Source organism: Neovison vison, chromosome 1 (assembly GCF_020171115.1).
Source record: "Neovison vison isolate M4711 chromosome 1, ASM_NN_V1, whole genome shotgun sequence".
Lineage (NCBI taxonomy): Eukaryota > Metazoa > Chordata > Mammalia > Carnivora > Mustelidae > Neogale > Neogale vison.
Genome location: NC_058091.1, coordinates 66374599 through 66393353, shown reverse-complemented (window position 1 = coordinate 66393353; position 18755 = coordinate 66374599). Strand labels below are relative to the sequence as shown.

The 18755-nt window shown below is 43.0% G+C and overlaps 1 protein-coding gene across 8 annotated transcripts in view; it reads left to right on the top strand.

The window, feature by feature from the left end:
* The first annotated feature begins 6688 nt into the window (after positions 1-6688).
* Positions 6689-18755, top strand: part of MYB (MYB proto-oncogene, transcription factor) — a 34201-nt gene continuing 22134 nt past the window's right edge. For 5 of the 8 annotated variants that reach the window (XM_044248360.1, XM_044248354.1, XM_044248345.1 and 2 more), the window contains exons 1-7: positions 6707-6778; positions 11165-11282; positions 13113-13184; positions 14693-14785; positions 15032-15252; positions 16983-17217; positions 18491-18571. In XM_044248360.1, coding sequence (XP_044104295.1) covers positions 6756-6778; positions 11165-11282; positions 13113-13184; positions 14693-14785; positions 15032-15252; positions 16983-17217; positions 18491-18571 — 843 coding nt within the window. In that variant the 5' untranslated portion in view covers positions 6707-6755. Of the gene's footprint in view, positions 6779-8461; positions 8811-11164; positions 11283-13112; positions 13185-14692; positions 14786-15031; positions 15253-16982; positions 17218-18490; positions 18572-18755 lie in introns of those variants that run through there. The other 3 variants (XM_044248368.1, XM_044248326.1, XM_044248335.1) reach the window with 3 other exon arrangements.

The following is an 18755-nucleotide window of genomic DNA, read 5'->3' as shown; positions in this document are numbered from 1 at the left end:
AGGATTTTTAACCAGATGACTAAACTGCCAAAAGGGGTTACAGTGAGCTTGTGTTGGCAGAGAGGTGATGATAGGTTGGGGAGAACGAGCTCAGAGGGGAGGACATTAGTGCGGGGGTGTTGTGCTAGTTTAGGGTGAAGCAATGATCGTCTGGAAGGAGGTGGTGATAATGGACATGGAAAAGAGGCCCCGAACATGCAAGAATTCTCGAGCAAAGGCCCTCTTGTGTTTGCAAGCCCGTGCTCACATGGGGGAACTGAGTAGATGGTCTCCATGCGTTTACCAATAAAAAGGAACTGCAGAAACACTGTCCAGTAGATAGAGGTAAAATAGGCTGCCCAGGTATTTTAGGGAGAAACAGAATTAAGGGCTGGAAGCACCTTTAAAGCTCTCTACTATAATCTCCACATTTTGAAAATCTGGAATATGGGGCTCAGAGGAGTTGTATGCTGCCTGCACTTTCAGAGAACTGGGCTTGGGTATCTTGTAACTTAGTTACTCCAGTAAGCCTGTAGGTGTGACTGTTGTTGTTGTTGTTAAAATCTCTATTAATAAAACTTGATATTTTGTCCACTGACTTTGAAATCTGCTATTTTACTTTTATAACATATGTGGGGGGAGTGTGGAGAGAGGAGGAGGAATTGGCTAGAACAGCTGTGAGAAGACATGGGAGAAAAATGAATTCTGTAAATAGGTTTTCAGGACTTTGTTTAAAACAGTATTTGACAGAAAGACAGTGCTCAGGTGCAGGAGCACAGAAGCAAGGGGAGGGGCAGGCAGAGAGAGAAGGAGAAGCAGGTTCCCCAAGGAGCTTGTATCCAGGACCCTGGGATCACAGCTTGAGCCGAAGGCAGACACTTAACCAACTGAGGCACCCAGGCCCCCCTGGCTTTCAGGACTTTTCTTCAAAGCTTTGGAAAGATAGGACAATCACTTGGGAAAAGATGAGCAATTCCCTAAAGCAGATTTCCTAAAGCAGAAAGAGGTAAGGCCTTCAACCTCTCAGCAGCATTTTTCTTTTCCTTTCCTTTTTTTTTTTTTTTAAGATTTTATTTATTTATTTGACAGAGATCTCAAGTAGGCAGAGAGGCAGGCAGAGAGAGGAGGAGGCAGGCTGAGCAGAGAGCCCAATGCAGGGCTCGATCCCAGGACCCTGAGACCATGACCTGAGCCAAAGGCAGAGGCTTTAACCCACTGAGCCACCCACGTACCCCTCAGCAGCATTTTTCAAACTATGGTTCAGTACCCATAACCAAGGCACAAAAACAAGGCAGGTTTCGTTAACAGGATGTATTTAAAATAGGATGGAATAGAATCGGATGAGTGGGATGGGATAGAATAGAATAGAATACAATAGGGGCTCCTGGGTGGCTCAGTCAGTTAAGTGTCTGCCTTCAGCTCTGGTCGTAGTCCCAGTGTCCTGGAATTGTGGTCCCAGAGTCCTGGAATTGTGGGTCTGGGGCCCTGGGATCGAGCCCCGCATCAGGTTCCCTGATCAGCAGGGAACCTGCTTCTCCCTCTCCCTCTGCCTGCCACTCTGCCTACTTGGGCTCTCTCTCTCTCTGCCAAGTAAATAAATTTAAAGAAAAAATAGAATAAAATAGACTGCATGGTTGGTAGTATGAGGTAATATTGTTTTACAAAATTTTTTTTAGCTCTAAGTGAGGGTGTGTGTGTGTGTGTGTGTGTGTGTGTGTTGAGATAGGAGGTAAAATGAGTTTGCTATTAGGAGTCACTGTCAAATATGTTTGAACTGCCCAATAAATATTTTTTCTCAAAATAAACTTTTCAAAATCAGTTGACAAAATATAGAATTCTACCAAAAGAAGAAAAGACAAAGACATTTATGTATGCATGTCTAGAAAACTTTCTTTCCTCTCCAACAGGTCTCTTCACCTGGCCCCTACACTCAGTGTCAACCTGACTTTTTCAACTTCTTAAATATTCTCCAAAGGCTTTCCCTTGACCAACTCTATACACAAATGTGTATTAGCAAATCCACAATACAGGGCAACTATCGCCTTCATGCAGGTAGCTCTTAAATAGACTATTTCTCCAGCGTTGCCTTGGTAAATGTTTAACAACAGGTTTTCTGGAGGATGGGGAGCCCTTATTTGTAGCTTTTGTCACTTTTTGTGGTATAAATACTCCAACCATAGCCAAGCCCAGCTACGTGCGTGACTTGACTGAACACAAAATTGGGAAGATATGCACATTAGCACACATTACATAGTATTTTTGTCATGCACATGTATTGGGGAAATTACCCCAAGAGCGGACATATTAATAAAATGTAGTAAAAAGAAGGAGGAGATTATGACTTTTAAATATATATTACCTTTTGGCATACAATATATTTAATTGTAGTTTTATAACATTTAATTTTTAATCATGTCTGTGTCTAATAACTGGCTCACAAAATTTTGCCTGGCCTCTCCAGCAGGCAAGGGTCCCACATTCTCCGCCACCTGCTGAAGAACTGTACCCGGATCACTTCCATAAGAAACCACAAACTTAACATACTGAAATCTAAACTCACTTTCCTCTTTGAATCTCCATAGCGCACACTTCTCTTCCCCTCTTGACTTCCCTATTTCTATGAATGGTGCCTCCAATAGCCAGCCAATCAGTTGCTAAGTCTTGAAGGTTCTGCCCAGCCAGTGTTCTTCTGATCTACCCCCGCCTTTTCATTGCAGTTAGGGTCACTGTCCTAGTCCAGACCGATTAACTGAGCTCTTCCCCTTCATCTTCTTCTAACTATGGTCCGTCTGACCATACTGTTAAATCAATCTTCCAAATGCACGGTCCTGAAAATGTAGCTCTTGCATTCGACACACCACACTCTAATCCTTTACTCCAGCCTTCAAAACTCTCCTTGCTGCAGTCAATCTAGACAGCTCCTTGGTCCCTGGGCTTGGAATCTGCCTTGTGGGTCCTGACCATGTGTTTCTGCTCATGGTTTTCTCGTCCTCTGAAATACCCTTCCCTTATGGGAAAAACTCATTGCTTTTAACAAAGACTCAGTCAAATTGGTGATGAAAACAGGCAGGTTGTTTGTCCAAGGAACATATAATCTGGAGGGTGGAAATCCCAAATGAGGTGCCAAACCCAGAACTCATTTAAAGATAAAAATGTATTTGGTCACTATCTAATATACAGGCTCTATGAAACATATTGCACTAAAGTAGCAGTTCCCCCACTGTTATTACTAAAAAGCTTGCTGTGAGCTGACATGAGGTTTATTTATCTCAAACATACGGATTCAATTCTATATGCTACAGCAGTCGTTCATTAACTGAAATGATCAAGAATCATGGGGAGTAACCATTTGATGTTTACTGTGATTTGGTGTTTACTGTGAACTAAAATGTGTTGAGAAGGTGAGGAGAGGTGGATTGTAGAGACAGGGAGCCCCAGAGGGCCGGTCTGTCCCCAACACCGAGGAGCCTCTCTTGTCTTTGGGACAATGACCACAGGTACTAAAGACCCACCCCATGCTTGGGATTTCTCAACAGTCAGAAGCAAAAAAAGCTGACATTTGTACCTTTCATGCATGTCTCTTCCTCTCAGCCATTCTCTGATGGTTAGCAATAAAACAAAATGCTGTAAATGCTTGCTTTCTCACGGAGGAGAATCCTAATGATGATCAGTGAATGATGAGTGGTTCCTTTCAAATTCTAATCTGAGGCTGAAGTTTAGCAGTACAGGAAGAAAGAGTCGGCTGCCATAGTCCTGTGGTCACTGGCATCAACCTTCTCACAGAATTTAATTATTTTGGATTGGAGAGACTGAATCTTTAGCTAAGGAGAGGTGCAAGAGAATGAGGTGGGGGGAAGGTGGTGAGCAACAATTCACAAAGGTGAAATTGTATTGAACCCTCTTGTTATCTCTCTCATAATGAGATTGTCCATGTGTTGTCTAGAAACCACGTCCATGAAAACCACTTGGGTACTTATTTAAAATGCAGATTCCTAGGCCCTACCTCAGACCTACTGAATCATGGTCTCTAGGGGCACTGCCTGGGAATGTATACTTTTCACAGGAACACTCAGTGTTTGTGACACACTGAAGACTGAAGACCACTCTTCTAGCGCTGGTAGACTCAGGCCTGTAGGCTGGATATGGCCCTTGAGTTAAACACGTTTTCTTACATTTTCAAAAAAAATTTTTTAAAAAAAAGGAGGAGGAGGAAAGAAAAGAACACACAATATAGCCCACAAAGTCTAAAATATTTACTATCTGGCCCTTTACAGAAAAGTTGCTGACCTCTGTCTGATGCAATGCAAATAAAAGTCTTATGTGAATTTAGCCCTTTCCCAACCCAGCCTCAGCTAAAATAACTGATGAGGCAGATCTTAAAAAAAAAAGTGATGAACTATATAAAGTTTTCATCTAAAAATACACTTGTAATAGTTATAAGTGGAAGGGAAAATGTATAGTTGTAATAAACATTCTGTAACAGCTTTGAAAATATATTTTCATCTATACAAGAATTTATGGTAACTCCATTTGAGTCTATCCTTCCATATGGTTATCAGGTGGCAATATATCCCACATTAGCCTAATAAGAATCATTGCACATATACTCTTTATTGGATTATGCTTATGTTACACATACAAGGAAAAATACAAAACTATATTCCAAAATGTCTTCCTGGGGAATGAAAATAAAATAAATCCCTAAAACACATAAAATGATTTACAAAGCGAATAAAGGGAATAAAACTGATTTTGATATCTTTCTACCTAAAAGGAGTTTAAGAATCATACGGCAGTTGTACCTCCTAATTATCTTGAGAAAATGAACTCATTTTTGGAAGGGTTTTTATACTCTGTGCCAAAGAGGCTCAGTTTGGGAATCACACCAGCTAGATTCATAAAGTAATCCCAAAAACGAAATGTAATTCCTTTTGGAGTAATTTCTACATGTTTGTTCTTTATTATTATTTATTTTATTTTTGATGTGGAGAAAATTTATTATAGAATCTACAAATAAATATTGGCTTTAAAAATATATTGACTTGCAAGTAAGTGACTTATCTCTCAGAATTGCGAACTGAAATACCTCACAATAATTTTTGTTTCAGGGTTGTTTTTTCCTCAGGAAGAAAGTAATGTTAAAACCTTGCTAGCAACTAACATTTTTTTGATAAGGACTTAAACTATATTACAATTTTTAAGAAACAAAGTTTAAAACACCAGATAAAGTCTTGAAACCTAGCATGCTTCACCATTTAATAAAATTATGACTCATTTCTGTAAGAAAATGCTTTTTTAGTAAGAAAAATGCTTTCTGAGCTAAGTTTAAACTGCCAGGGCACATGGGACACCCACAAACCCAGTCAGCAGAAGTCTCAACTTATAAGATTAAAGGAAAAATAAATTAAGTGTGTACAGAGAATGAAAAAAAAAAATCCCCAATGGTACAAGTCTATAAACGGAAGTAAAACTAAAACTCCCCTAAAATCCCCCAATCATCAATCCTTATAAATTCAGCACTTATCTTCTCCCTTTATTTCTTCAAGAGTCCCTAATTAAATGAACACAAAAAGTCTTCGATGATTTTTATCTCGTAAAACACAGTCCCCAAACTACGCTAAGCCTGGATACCGACCTCCGTATCACAAACCGCTTAACTTTCAAAACCCTGCCAGCACACGTGGGGTTTCCTTAGTTCAGTTTGGAACTCCGTGGATTTTGCAGGTGTGCGATCCAGGGCGCGGGCTGTAGGGGTGGTGCGGGGGCAGAGGTGTGCGGTGGGCGCCGCCCGGGCCGGGCAGGGTGGGTGGGGCCGGGCGTGTGCCGGGTGAGAGTCAAGTGCTAGTGACCAAACGGCGGCGGCGCGTGGGCTGTGTTGGCTCCAGGATCTCGCAGAGGAGTGAAAGCTCCTCCCGGATGTCCCATAAGGAGCGGTGAGAACTGCAGCCCCACTTGCATTTAAGTGTCCTTTGTCACTAACAAGTTCAATTGGAGAGATTTAAAAAACAAACAAAAAAAACAACCCAGTGAAAACACAGGCTCTCGTCCCTTACTACCCCTCCCCACCCTCCACTTCATCTCCAGAGAGCTGAATCTTACACCCTGCCTAAAATCCAATCCCCAATGCAGTACTTCCCCCCGCCCCTCCGGCCCTTGCCGCCCCCAGGACAGTGAATCAGAGCCCGGCGAGCTCGGGGCGCTGGTGCCTGGGGCACGCCGAGCCGGGCGACGGCCGCACGGCCGCCGAGGAGGGGACGCGGCAGCAGCGGGACGTGGCGCGAGGTTTGCGGGGTTTGCGCAAGAAAAGGCGCCCCGCGGCCCCCGGCCGCCCCTCCCCCGCCCCGGGCTCCCCGCCCGCGCGCTGTTCGGGGCTCACGGCGCGCCAGGCGCAGCGCGGCGGCGCGAGAGGCGAAGGGGAGCGGCGGCCGGGCCGGCGGGCGGCAGCCTAGGCGACCGCGGAGGCGGCGGGCAGGGCGCGTGCGCACTGCAGGGGCGCCAGATTTGGCGGGAGGGGGAGTGTCCAAAGCTCTTTGTTTGATGGCATCTCTGTTTACAGAGTTTACATTTTAATATCAACCTGTTTCCTCCTCCTCCTTCTCCTCCTCCTCCGCGACCTCCTCCTCCTCCTCCTTTTCTTTCTCCCGAGAAACTTCGCCCAGGCGGTGCGGAACGCCGCCGCGCAGCGGGGGAGGGACGCAGGCAGGCGGCGGGCAGCGGGAGGCGGTAGCCCCGTGCGGTTTCCGCGGCTCCCAGCTGAGCCCCGCGCCCGCCGCACCATGGCCCGGAGACCCCGACACAGGTAACGGGGAGCCCGGACGGGCGGCCGCGGGCGGGGGCGCGCGGGGCACCAGGCGCTCGGGGAGCAGGTGGGCATGCATTCCCGGATCTTCTGCGGGGCTGTCAGATCCTGCGAGGACCTAGAGCTTCTGCCTCTGCAGCAGAAGCCGCGAGTGGAACTGATGAATGGAAGAGCCTATGCGGAAAATATATAGCAGGACGTCAGGAAGCATGCCCTGGGGTTCATTTTGCAAGTTGCACGGGGAGACGTTTCTCCCTAGGGGGTTAAAAAAGCAGCACCTTCCAGCCGGGGGCTGAGAGGCGACCACCAGCCCCGGGGAGCCCACTAGGTCCCCGGCTTGATGCCGCGGGCGTCGGCGAAGGAGTCGCAGCGTAATTGGTGGATGCTCTGCGATATGTTTGGACTTGGAAGCGCAGAGCATATGGCAGATATAGGGAAAATGCCGGATTGTTTAGTAGCTGCAGGTAGTTCCCTTAAATTTCATTCATTCCTTACGGAGGCGAAGAAGAGTAGCAGCTGACAGGCGGCAGCCAGGAAGATTTTAGGGAGAAAAAGGATCTCTACATTTGCAAATTGGTGTAAGCCCAGGTTTTGAAAGCTCTCATCATAGTACTCTGGGAGGCTTTTATTTATTATGCAAGCACTTAACACGCACTCAACACGCGTCCGCGCCGCACATGTCCCTGCACTTGGGGAGGCTTGCCGTGATGATGGGCGAAATCCCCTCACGTTGTGGCTGCGCGGAGGGGAAGAGGGAAGAGGACGAGGGAAAGATTCGTCCGAACTGTCAATCGTGGGCGCGCCCGCTTTCCCCTGGTCTCTGCACTTCCCGGACTGGACGCGCCGGAGTTCCCTGCGAGCCGCGGGGTGCCGTGACAAGCCCAGCGGCCGTCGCGGTTGCCACTCAACGGAAAAGGACAGAGGCGGGCAGCACCCAAGGCCGCTGCCGCGCAACCAGGACGCAATCCCCGCGGCGCTGGGGCAAGAGGTCCTGGCGCGGCGCGGCGCGGCGCGCACACGTGGACGCGGCTGAGTTGCCGCTCTTCCCCAAGCCCTGCTCCAGCCGCCTTAGGTGGTCGGTGCAGAGGAAGAGTTGACCGGCCGACCCTCGCTCAGAGGTTCTTGGTATAAGCCCCTGGAGGCAAAGCAAAGCCAACTTCTTTTCCTTCTGGTTGTTTGCTTTTCATGTACTTATTTGGTTTTGAACCGGCTGTCGCTTGTCCCCGCGCCGCGCTGGGAAGTTGCAAGGAGCGTGGGTGTGGGCTTGGGCCGTGCAGCAGCACCCTCGGGCCCGGCCTGGCCAGGCGGGGAGCAGCGCCTAGGCTGGGCTGGGCGCCCGAGAAAAAGGGAGGCGACCTGGGGGGGCCCTGGGCAACCAACGCCTGCCCTGGGCCCGGCCACGCGGCACGGGGGTGCTGCCCCTGAAGTGGTTTCACCTTCGACTTTGGGACTTAACAGCAGAGCAGCCGAGGGCACCCTTTTTTTTTTTTTTTTTTTCTGAGAGCAGAAACTGGGAGGTGGAGGAGAAGGAAGCTGGGAAGGGGTTCTGGGAGGAGGCGCGGTGCAGGCTCCGCGCCCCGAGATCTCTGCGGGCCGGGTGGGGCGGGGCCGCGCAGTTTCCTTGCAGCTCCCAGGTAGCGGAGAAGGGTGGCGGCCGGGAGGGGCGGGAGCCTTGAACCTGCCTAAGGGGGAAGAGAAACCCCGCTGCGGGCTCAAAGCCGTTTCTTGCTGGGCGAGCGTCACAGGGATTATTAACCAGGTCAGCGAAATGAGTCTGAACCCCTTTTCTAGAATCACAGTAGCGGCTACAAGGCACTTCCTCCCGCTCCCCTCCCTCTTCCCAACCCCCAACACCTCTTTTCTTTTTCGTTTCTTTGCACGGTTTGTTTCCTTGACAGAATGTAATATTCATAGTTGTACTCTTGTAACCACACCAGGTCTAGCAGGTGGGGAGTCGAGTGCATCAAGCTTGAAATCAACCTTTGAAAGTCCTCTAACTGTTGAGTCTGAGAGCTTGTCAGAACAGAAGAAGGTAAAGTTATTTCAGGTCCTTGGTAGAAATTAGTCGTGCTATTTAGGCTACCGGGACAACTTGGAGCCAGGGCATCGCCTGCAAAGCTCAAAAGTTGGTCCAGGTGCCAAACCTGTTGATGGCCCCCGGAGGAGACTGGGAGCATCCCTGGGCTCGCCCTGCTCCCCTTCTGGTCTCTTCAGGACCTGCAGAAGTCCCACGCCACGTTTTCCCCCAAGACTCTGGTTTTGCACATCTCTGCTTCCGTGCTGAAATTTGAAAAAGCCCTGAAGACGTGAAACCATCATTTATTAGCGCTGGAAAGTACCTTACTAATAAAATCCAAGCCCTTAGGTATAGGCGAGGAACTAACGTCCTAAGAGAGAGGAAGTGATTTGTCCAAGTCATGCAGGGAAGTGGAGGCAAAATTAGAACTTGCACCTTTGCCTCCAGAACTTGTAGACCTGTTTGATGCCTATCCTTTCTCACCTGACGTTGACTGCCCCCTATGGGCGGCTGCATTTGTTGCTTGTTCCTGTGAGATGAGCTGTTTCCAGGAGGAAAGTGCCCAATTACTAGTTGGGAAAATGTAGTTTCTCACTTCTCCAGATCCAGCCAAACCTAAAACGTTAAAGTAAATTGAATCTGTGACTCCTTTTTCAGATTATTCTGCTCTTTTTGGTATTCCTGATATTTCGTAAGGAGGCTTTCCAAGAAGCTCCCTGTGAATCTTTCCAAAGATGCTGACCTACAGAAATATACATATATATATACACATATATATGTATATATATACACACATACATACATATACATATGTGTATATGTATGTGTATATTTACAGGAATCGATTCTATTTATTAATCAAGTTGTTTAGAACCTCTCGTTGACAGTGGGGAACAGGATGAGACTCTTGTTTAAAGAATAGACACTAAATGAAAAAATCATTGTAGCTTATAAGTACAGCTTAGTGATCTCTTTTGTTGTGGTGTTTGAAGTTTGGATCACATGCTACTTGTCACCATGCAGCCTGGACCTTCATTTTGTGCCCAAAATAATAGTTTTAAATTATAAGAACCTCAAATTCAGGATTTTGGGGAAATACTTCTGCTTGACTTGTAAGGGGGTGAGTAATATATACTTGTTAAGTTAGTTTGGGAAGACAAAACCTGATATAAATACAAATTTTCTTTTTGAAAATCATGATTGGCACTATGATGTTGCTTTCTGTCACGATTTTTTAACTGTACTCAGTTTGCTGGATTTCTCAATATTACAATGAAAAATTTTAGTGAAGGTTCTAAGATAGCATAATTTCAGATAGTTAAGGTGCATTTATATTAATATGATAGAATTTAAGATAGCATATCTTATACACGGCTATAACATTACTGTCATCTATTTAGTATATGATTAATAAACACTTAGTGTAGAGTTACTTCAAAAGTCATCAGGATTCAGAATTTGGTCTACTAGGTAAAAGAAAAGGCTCTCCTCAAAATACTAATGCATTTTTTTTTAAACCCACCTAGGGGAATCCCTCAGTTTTGAATTAGGTGCATCTTAAGAGTTGTCAAATACCATTCAGTCAGGGGAAAAAAAAAACAAACCAAACAAACAAAACCAAAAAAGTAAGTAAGAGTGTGACTACCAAGTGGCCTAATTATTCATTTAGTTACTTAGGAAACTGAGTATTGTCATCGCAGCCACAAGTTGGACCAACTGGCCTGCAGTTTTGAGCTATTGGATCTTAATGTTGTGCACAAAGCAGTCTGATCACTCGATGGCCTTATCCTTCCTTGGGTTTTTAAAATCCTCTCCTTTTACATTTTCTTAATCTTCTCAATCTGTAAGGGATAACTATGATTGTATTGTCGGGTGTATCGCTTCTTGAATTCCTTCTCTGTCAATAAAACACCAGCCCCGTTGGAGTAACATAATTGAGTTGCTTGTCTTGGAGAAATTTTATTCCAATGCTGTGATGTAAGCCAAAGGTTTCGAGCATGTGCTTATGTAAAGGACACAGGCTCCTGTTTCTTTTATTGTCCTTAACATTAAGTTTTCAACTTAAGCCTTCATTGGTTGGAAGGTTGTGAAATATGTAACTTGTCGCTGGCCTAGGAGTCTCAGCAGGTTCAAACATGCAGAGCAATAAGCACGTGCCAGGTCCTTGGCCGTATCTGTGGATACCACTACCAGCAGAACCAGTGCACAATGCTAGAGCAACAGAATGCAGAAAACAATCTTGTCGTGCAGGTTTTCCAAATTTTATCTCTGTAACCTTTGAAAAGACCGAGTCTTCGTGTAAATTTTGTAACCCAGTAGTTTAAGTCTTCCGGTTTCAGTCCACGTCTGCCCATTTTTTATTCCTGCAGCATATACAGTAGTGACGAGGATGATGAAGACATTGAGATGTGTGATCATGACTATGATGGGCTGCTGCCTAAGTCTGGAAAGCGTCACTTGGGGAAAACTAGGTGGACCAGGGAAGAGGTAACTAATTGTGTTATCAAAACATGGAAGTGTATCAATTTATGAAAAAAAAAATGTTTCGGCTAAACGACAGGTGCTCAAACTCATTAGCAGGCTCTTTGAAATCTTAGCCTAGCCTGCCTGTGCAGCATGCTATCCTCTCACCACTTCCCCACGGGTACACGCTACCATCCACTTCCAGACTCTTCATAGTTCTTTGAATGTCCCCTCCTTCTCACTTTAGATTTAATCTGTGGTTTTCTCTGTGCCTATTCTGTTCTTATCCTTCTGCTGCACTGCTTCTTACTACTTCTTTATCACTTGTGAAGACATCGCCTTTTCTTTGAGGCCATCCCTGCCTTCCCCAGGCAGGTGGGCTGTATCCTCCAAGCACTGGATACACATTCTTACTTATTAGTGCTGGAACATGCGTGCCTCCCCCAGTAGACTGACAACAGATCTGCTGAGAGCAGGGCTAAGTGTCTGTTCCTTTTTGTGTTCCCTGAGCCCAGAATCACTTGATGCAAAGGAAGATATTAACAAGCGTTCTCTGTACAAGTGAATGAATTGCTATTTCCTGAAACAAAACAAAAGTTTGAAGCAAAATACTCACAGAACTCATCTTGTCATAATGGATTGATTAAACAGTTGTGATATGTAATATTTCACAGAGCCATATACATGAATGTCTATTCAGCTTTCAGTGATGGATGGATATATGTCTTCTTCCCACCTTCCTTTTTCTGCTAGCTTAGCAAAAGCTTAATCTTTCTACTTAAGGAACTAATACTTAAGGGGCAAAAATTATTCATGTATGGGGAAAATTGATTTCTTTAAAGTTTTTCAAAACAATTGCAACTGATTTTAGAGGATTTTATGTTAGAATAAATGATACTGACTCTTCTTCAGTTTCATTCTACCCTACTTCACTTAAACCAGAACCCCTGTTGATAGGCAAGTGGGATTGGCAGTGAGGTCCATAGGAAATGCTTAGTTTATCTATGGAGTGATCTTAGAAGATCCTGGGAGGTACAGAAGTTTTGTTGTTAACACTGGTTTCCTAATTCCTGTGTCTGTGTCCTACAAGGACCCACGCTGTGTGTGAAAGTTATCTTTGCAGAAATGTGGCAGTTTTTTTTCACTTGAAGGGATGTGTTTAGAAAGGCACTTGAGACCTGAAGATTTCTTCCTGAGGTTTAGTATCTTCTGTGTTCTGATAAGTTTGGCCTTGTTTAAATTGTGACTATGCTGATACAAAAATAAAATTATTTTCTTGTATTATCCATGACTTCAAATTTAATCTAAAAAGTGATCTTTCATTTTTTGCATGAAAGAGGTTGAACTAGCTAAATGTTAAAATAAATCTTGAACTATTTCTTACTCAAGATGCTGTTTACTGTCATAATTAAATGTCTGTTGACTCTAACATTGGAGTTCATTTTTTTTCCCCCATCAAGTGAACTTTTAATAGTTTTCATATACTAAACATTCAGTGAGCCAGGCATTACGCTAAATGTCTTGCATCGCTATTTCACGTTATCTCCCAAAACCCACATTGAGCCATCAGCATTCCCACTGCATAGAAGATGACATTAAGGCCCAGAAAAATAAAATGATATACCCAAGCTCGTCTAACTATTCAATAGCTGAGTCGGGTTTCAAACTCTGGTGTGTCAGACTCTAAATAAATCTATGCTCTAAACCAGTATATTACATTAATATCTGTTGTATTTGGATATTTTTGAGGGTTTTTTTCTGGATTGGATTATTGGTTTGGTTCCCTTTTACTCTTAATTGAATAAAGTTATACTGTAAATGACTGATATCCTAGATTAACTTTAAATGTCTTAGGATGAAAAGCTAAAGAAGCTGGTGGAACAGAATGGAACAGATGACTGGAAAGTTATTGCCAATTATCTCCCGGTAAGTCTGTAATTTTTTTTCTTTCTGTAAAAGGAAACCTTCTCCCAACATTTATGTCCCGGAAAAAGACATTAAGATATTACACATTTGCTCATATATAAGAAGTAGGAGGAGAACGGCCTCATCCATAACTTATAGTTTATAGTTTCTATTGTAATGCATATAACGGGGGTTTCTAGAGAGATTGTAAAAAAATTTTTACAACTTTTTTTTTAAAACTTTGCCTCTTGTTTTATCTTTTTATTTATTAGAATAATATAAATTAGCATTCTGATGGTAGGATGACAAAATTCCTGATATTTTCTAGTTAGCTTCTTTAAATTTCCTATTTATTTAGATAGCCAAATTTTTGGTACCCTGGCTGAAAATTTTGGTTTATCCTTTTTGACTTATCCCACTTCCCACCTCCTACTTCCAGGCAGTGACTGTGGAATCTGGAATTCCTTTGTCAGTCAGCCCCTTCTTTCCAACCTCCTTGCTGTTCCACAGGTTTGGCCCCCTTCCCTCTTCTCTGGACAATTACAGGGGCTTCCTAACTGGCTTCCCTACCTGTAGCCTTCCACTCTTCCATCCATCCCAAACATTGTTAGTTCATGGAGCTTCCTCGAATGCAGCTGTCCCTGAACTTTTCAAAATCCACAGCAGTGACATAGAATCTCACAAATTAAGGGGCCCATGACCTTCCACATGGCCCCGACATATAGCTCGTGTTCTGTTTCCTACTTCCTCTATGTGAGCAGGTTTCACTGAATTCATTTTTGCTTTCCCTCCTTTGGGCTTTTGTCTCTGGTGATGTCTCCTCCTAGAACGTTCCAGCCATCCTTCCAAGTCCCTATCAAAAGCTTTTCCAGACTCTTCCTTAGGAAACATAATTTCTCCTCTTAAGGAGAAGCTTCTCTTCTCAGTCCAATATCCTTTTGCTTTGGTTTCTTCTTACCTGTGAATCAAATTCTGCCTTCTATTAGTTGATTATATATTTGTCTTTTTTTTCTTATAAGATCACCCTCTCTTATAATATAGAGCCTCTATTTATCTTTGTGCTGTAATATTAAGACTCGAGGCCCTAAATTGAAGCACATCTCTTAGTTTGAATGGGAGGCAAACTTTAGTTATTTGGAATGGGTTTCCATGAAAGCCTGACTGTCACGTGAAATCACTAACAAGTCTTAGTCTTAGTCCACAGAGGTACTTCTACGGGCTAAGGATAAGGTAAGTTAAACTGACATCTGTACAAAATGATGGTCCTTCAGTTCATGTGGCAGGACTGTTTCACAAAGGAGGCAGAGCTTCTAATTTTAGATACAATTTGGATATATTCTTTGTATGTTCACTAGCTATAAGTAATGAGCGATCGGTAGGCTTTCCAAACATGCCCTAAAATGTTCCTGAAGGTGCGTTTTGTCAGTGTATGACTCATACCATGAGAAAGCCTTATGTGAAAGCCTTATGTGAAAGGTATGTGCTTATCACATCATACCTATATGACAGTGCATACTTTATTTGTCTAGAATCGAACAGATGTGCAGTGCCAGCACCGATGGCAGAAAGTTCTAAATCCTGAACTCATCAAGGGTCCTTGGACCAAAGAAGAAGATCAGAGAGTAAGTTCTTCCCGCATTGGTGTGTGAATCACAATTCTGACTATTCCCCAGACATCTTTATTGAATGTTTCCCAACTTGAGGAAACAGGTAAAACGTCAGGAAGCTGAGGACTCTATTCCCATATTTTCAGTGAATGAAAGCAGATTCTTAGACATTTTCTAAAGATCTTGTAACACTGAAGAATGATTACACTGAGTCAATACATAACATTAAAACATAGGTTATTTTTGTGTGTTTATCTGAAGGTGATAGAGCTTGTACAGAAATACGGTCCGAAACGTTGGTCTGTTATTGCCAAGCACTTAAAGGGGAGAATTGGAAAACAATGTAGGGAGAGGTGGCATAACCACTTGAATCCAGAAGTTAAGAAAACCTCCTGGACAGAAGAGGAAGACAGAATTATTTACCAGGCACACAAGAGACTGGGGAACAGATGGGCAGAAATCGCAAAGCTACTGCCTGGACGGTAATAATATGTCAAAAAATATATTGATTGGGAAGAATGAGGGAGTGGGTATTGAACATTTTGTTTTAAATGTATGGTGAGTGAATTACATTCCAATGATCATGTTTCATGAGATATGCCAGATCCATAGGTTTTTAAATTGGAGGAGCTCTTAGCGTTTCTTTGGTCAAGTACTTCCAGAATCCACCCACCAATGCATTCTGGGCCAAGTCACTGAACCTTCCTCAACTTCGATCGCCCCACTGGCAAAATGAGGAATAGCCTCCTCCACAGGGCCAATGTTCATATCAAATAAAATGGATGTCAAAGCACTCTGTAAACTATAAAACCTCTAAACACATAGAAGGAAACTGAGAATCGACATCTTGTCTCTGGTCTGAGTTCATGCAGCTGGTGAAGTGACCAGAAGGAGCTCAGCTGTCATTTTCCTGTTATTAGAGTTTGTTTCATTATACCACATGGCTTCATTTTTCTTCCTTTGAAGAAGCAGAGCATTTCTAGAATTATCATACTGCTTCCAGGTTTTTAAATAATGCCAGTGTTATGCTTTCTTTAAATGGACAAGGCACAAAAATGACCTCGTTATGAGGGATATCTAAAGAAGCTCATTTTTGTCCCACTTACCCCACTGGAACACTTTATAAACACATTTTCTTTAATTTGGAAGATACCTTTCATTATAAATCTTATGTAAATAATGTAAGATAGAAAAAATTTAATAGATTTTATCCTTGAGCTTCAGGATTGGAGAAAGGGTCCTTTCAAAGAAGGCCATGGCTCTGATGGTTTAGGTAGTGTTCTTGTGTGACCTTCCAGAGCTATTCCTCCCTCATGGAGGGTTCAGGATCAGCTTAGAAAATCCAAGAGGCTGAAGAAAGTAGGGCTTTTGTCTCATTTGGCCTGAGAGGATATGCTCTTGATTCTTGTAAAAATTTAAGGGGCAATTGTACTTCCTCTTTCTTTAGCATACATTTCCCCACCCCCTTCAAGAGAGTAGAAGGGAGGCTTAAAATGGTTTTTGTTTTTGTTTTTGTTTTTTTGAATTGAGAAACTGTTTTCCTGAGAATTGAAAGACTTTAGTAAAAATGCTTTGCAGTTGGAAAATACATGGGGACTTAGCATCTTTCCCTTCTGGATCCCATTTTCCATTCTCACCTCTGGTTAGAGAACAGTTTGAGGTGGACTGCAAAAGGTGGGCATTTCTTTCTTTTTTATTTTTTCCTTTTTTTTTACTCAAAATTTCGGCCTAGTGCTCTCTGAGATAAAAAGCAGACAGTGATGGTGACATCGTTATCATTCACCAAACTTTATTGTGTGCCCGTTGTGGTGGGTAGGCCCTGCTAATCCACACTCAAAGGAGAAATTTTCTAGAACAGCTGTATCTCTAAGTTGTGTGTTATAGCCTTGTACCATGAGCAGTCAGAATAAACACGAAGGGTGGTTGTACTTAAAATATTCTTTTGTCAAGGAAACAAAGTGGTTCAAGAGTTTAAAGATTTCTAGAAGTCCATGTATGTTCCATATGGGATAATGAGAAAAATCTGTGGATTTTCAATTAGGTAATAGGGGAAGCATGACTTTTCAGAGGTCCAGAAGACTGAAACAGTTAAAACAGCAACAACCCCAAAAGACCAGAAGAAAAGGTCTCTGAAACAGTTTTCTGTCAATTAACTCTAACCTGAATTGAAATTTTTATTAGTAAAATCCTTATGTGATCTATTTCTGTGCAGAACTGATAATGCTATCAAGAACCACTGGAATTCTACCATGCGTCGGAAGGTTGAGCAGGAAGGTTATCTGCAGGAGTCTTCTAAAGCCAGCCCACCAACAGTGGCCCCCAGTTTCCAGAAGAACAGCCATCTGATGGGTTTTGTTCATCCTCCACCATCAGCTCATCTCCCACCGGCTGGCCAGGCCTCGGTGAACAATGACTATTCCTATTACCACATTTCTGAAGCACAAAATGTAAGCCATTTCTGAGACGTTAGTTTCCTGAGAGGGATGATCAGTGATTTTAGCTCCAGGTAGAAGGAATACCTCACACTTTTATACTTTTCAGAGAACTTCCACAAACAGACCCCCTTCGATCCCCACCTACAGCCTTTGAGGTAGATGTGGGGAGATGTTATTATCGGAGGGCACATCCCCTGAAGCCAGGGTGTTCAGTGATCCTCAAAGAGTCACCCAGCTCACAGGGCAAGACTGGAGGAGTCCAGGTTGTTGGATTTTAACTTAAATGTTTCAGATCAAATTAGCTTTTGCATGTAAATTTACTTAACAAGCTCTTGCTGAAGCAGAAGGGGGAAATGAAAATGTATTTCCCTCTTCCAAAATGAAAAGTGCATGTCATATTAAAGAGGAGATCGTTTGACACTAAAATTCAACAAGTTTGATTCTGTAAGTTTGATTCTGGTAGTGATCTAGCAGAAATGTCTTAATTTATTCCTTTCCAGCATGTTTACCTTCTTACTCTGAGTCAGGAGCAGGTTTGTGACACCATTATCTGATTTCTCCTTTCATTCTCCTTTGGATCAGTGTGATTCCTTCCTAATTGTCAGGTATTTCTATTCAGGGAAGGAAATTTCCATAATGGTTGGGAAAAGAAAAATAAGGAGAAAGAAGATAATAAGATCAATAAATTAATCTTATAACTAACAGTAACAGATGGTGAAACAGCCAAGAATATGGAGCTCATATGCAAATTATATTCAAAATATATTCCTAAAGAGTTTTCACTCTTCTCTATTCCATACATTTGACTACAGACTTACCAGAAAAGTCTCAGATGAATGAACTATCATAGGCAGTTCTGTGCTCTTTACTAAAACTTATAATTATTCCAAGAAAAATATTTCTATAATAAACAGCTAGAGCCATCAGTTTTTTCCCATTATGACTTCTTTCATACATTCATGAATGATTTTTAGGTTATGTTTTCATTGTGTTTCATTGTGCTTTACTCTAATTAAGGAATACTCACCAAGATCAATGAGAGAACTTTAAATCTATGTTCCTTCAACTACTTACTTAGCCGTTTTTAAAGGCTTGACTAAATTTTCAAATTAGAGGGTTGGTTTTTTTTTTTCCTTTTTTTTCTCTGTGCCTGAATTTTATCAGTAGAGTTTTGTTTTGTTTTGTTTTTCCTCAGTCCTAGAGCAAAACCTTAGGAAGCCAAGTCCCCTAATGCCTATGTGATCATGAATGACTCGGCCTTTGTTTGTCTGCCTTTTTGATCTAGGTCTCCAGTCATGTCCCGTATCCTGTAGCGTTACATGTAAATATAGTCAACGTCCCTCAGCCAGCAGCTGCAGCCATTCAGGTAAGATCATTTGAAGACCTTTTCCTCAAGAAACTCATGGGCTGTTCAAAGCAAACTTTTTAAAGACGTGCTTTATTTCTTTCATCTAAACACTTATTTTCACTTGACCAACTGAAGTGAAAGAGAGAGAGAGAAAAAAAAAGAGGGCATAGTGAAGAGGGGGGTGGAGTTCTGGCCAGCAAGC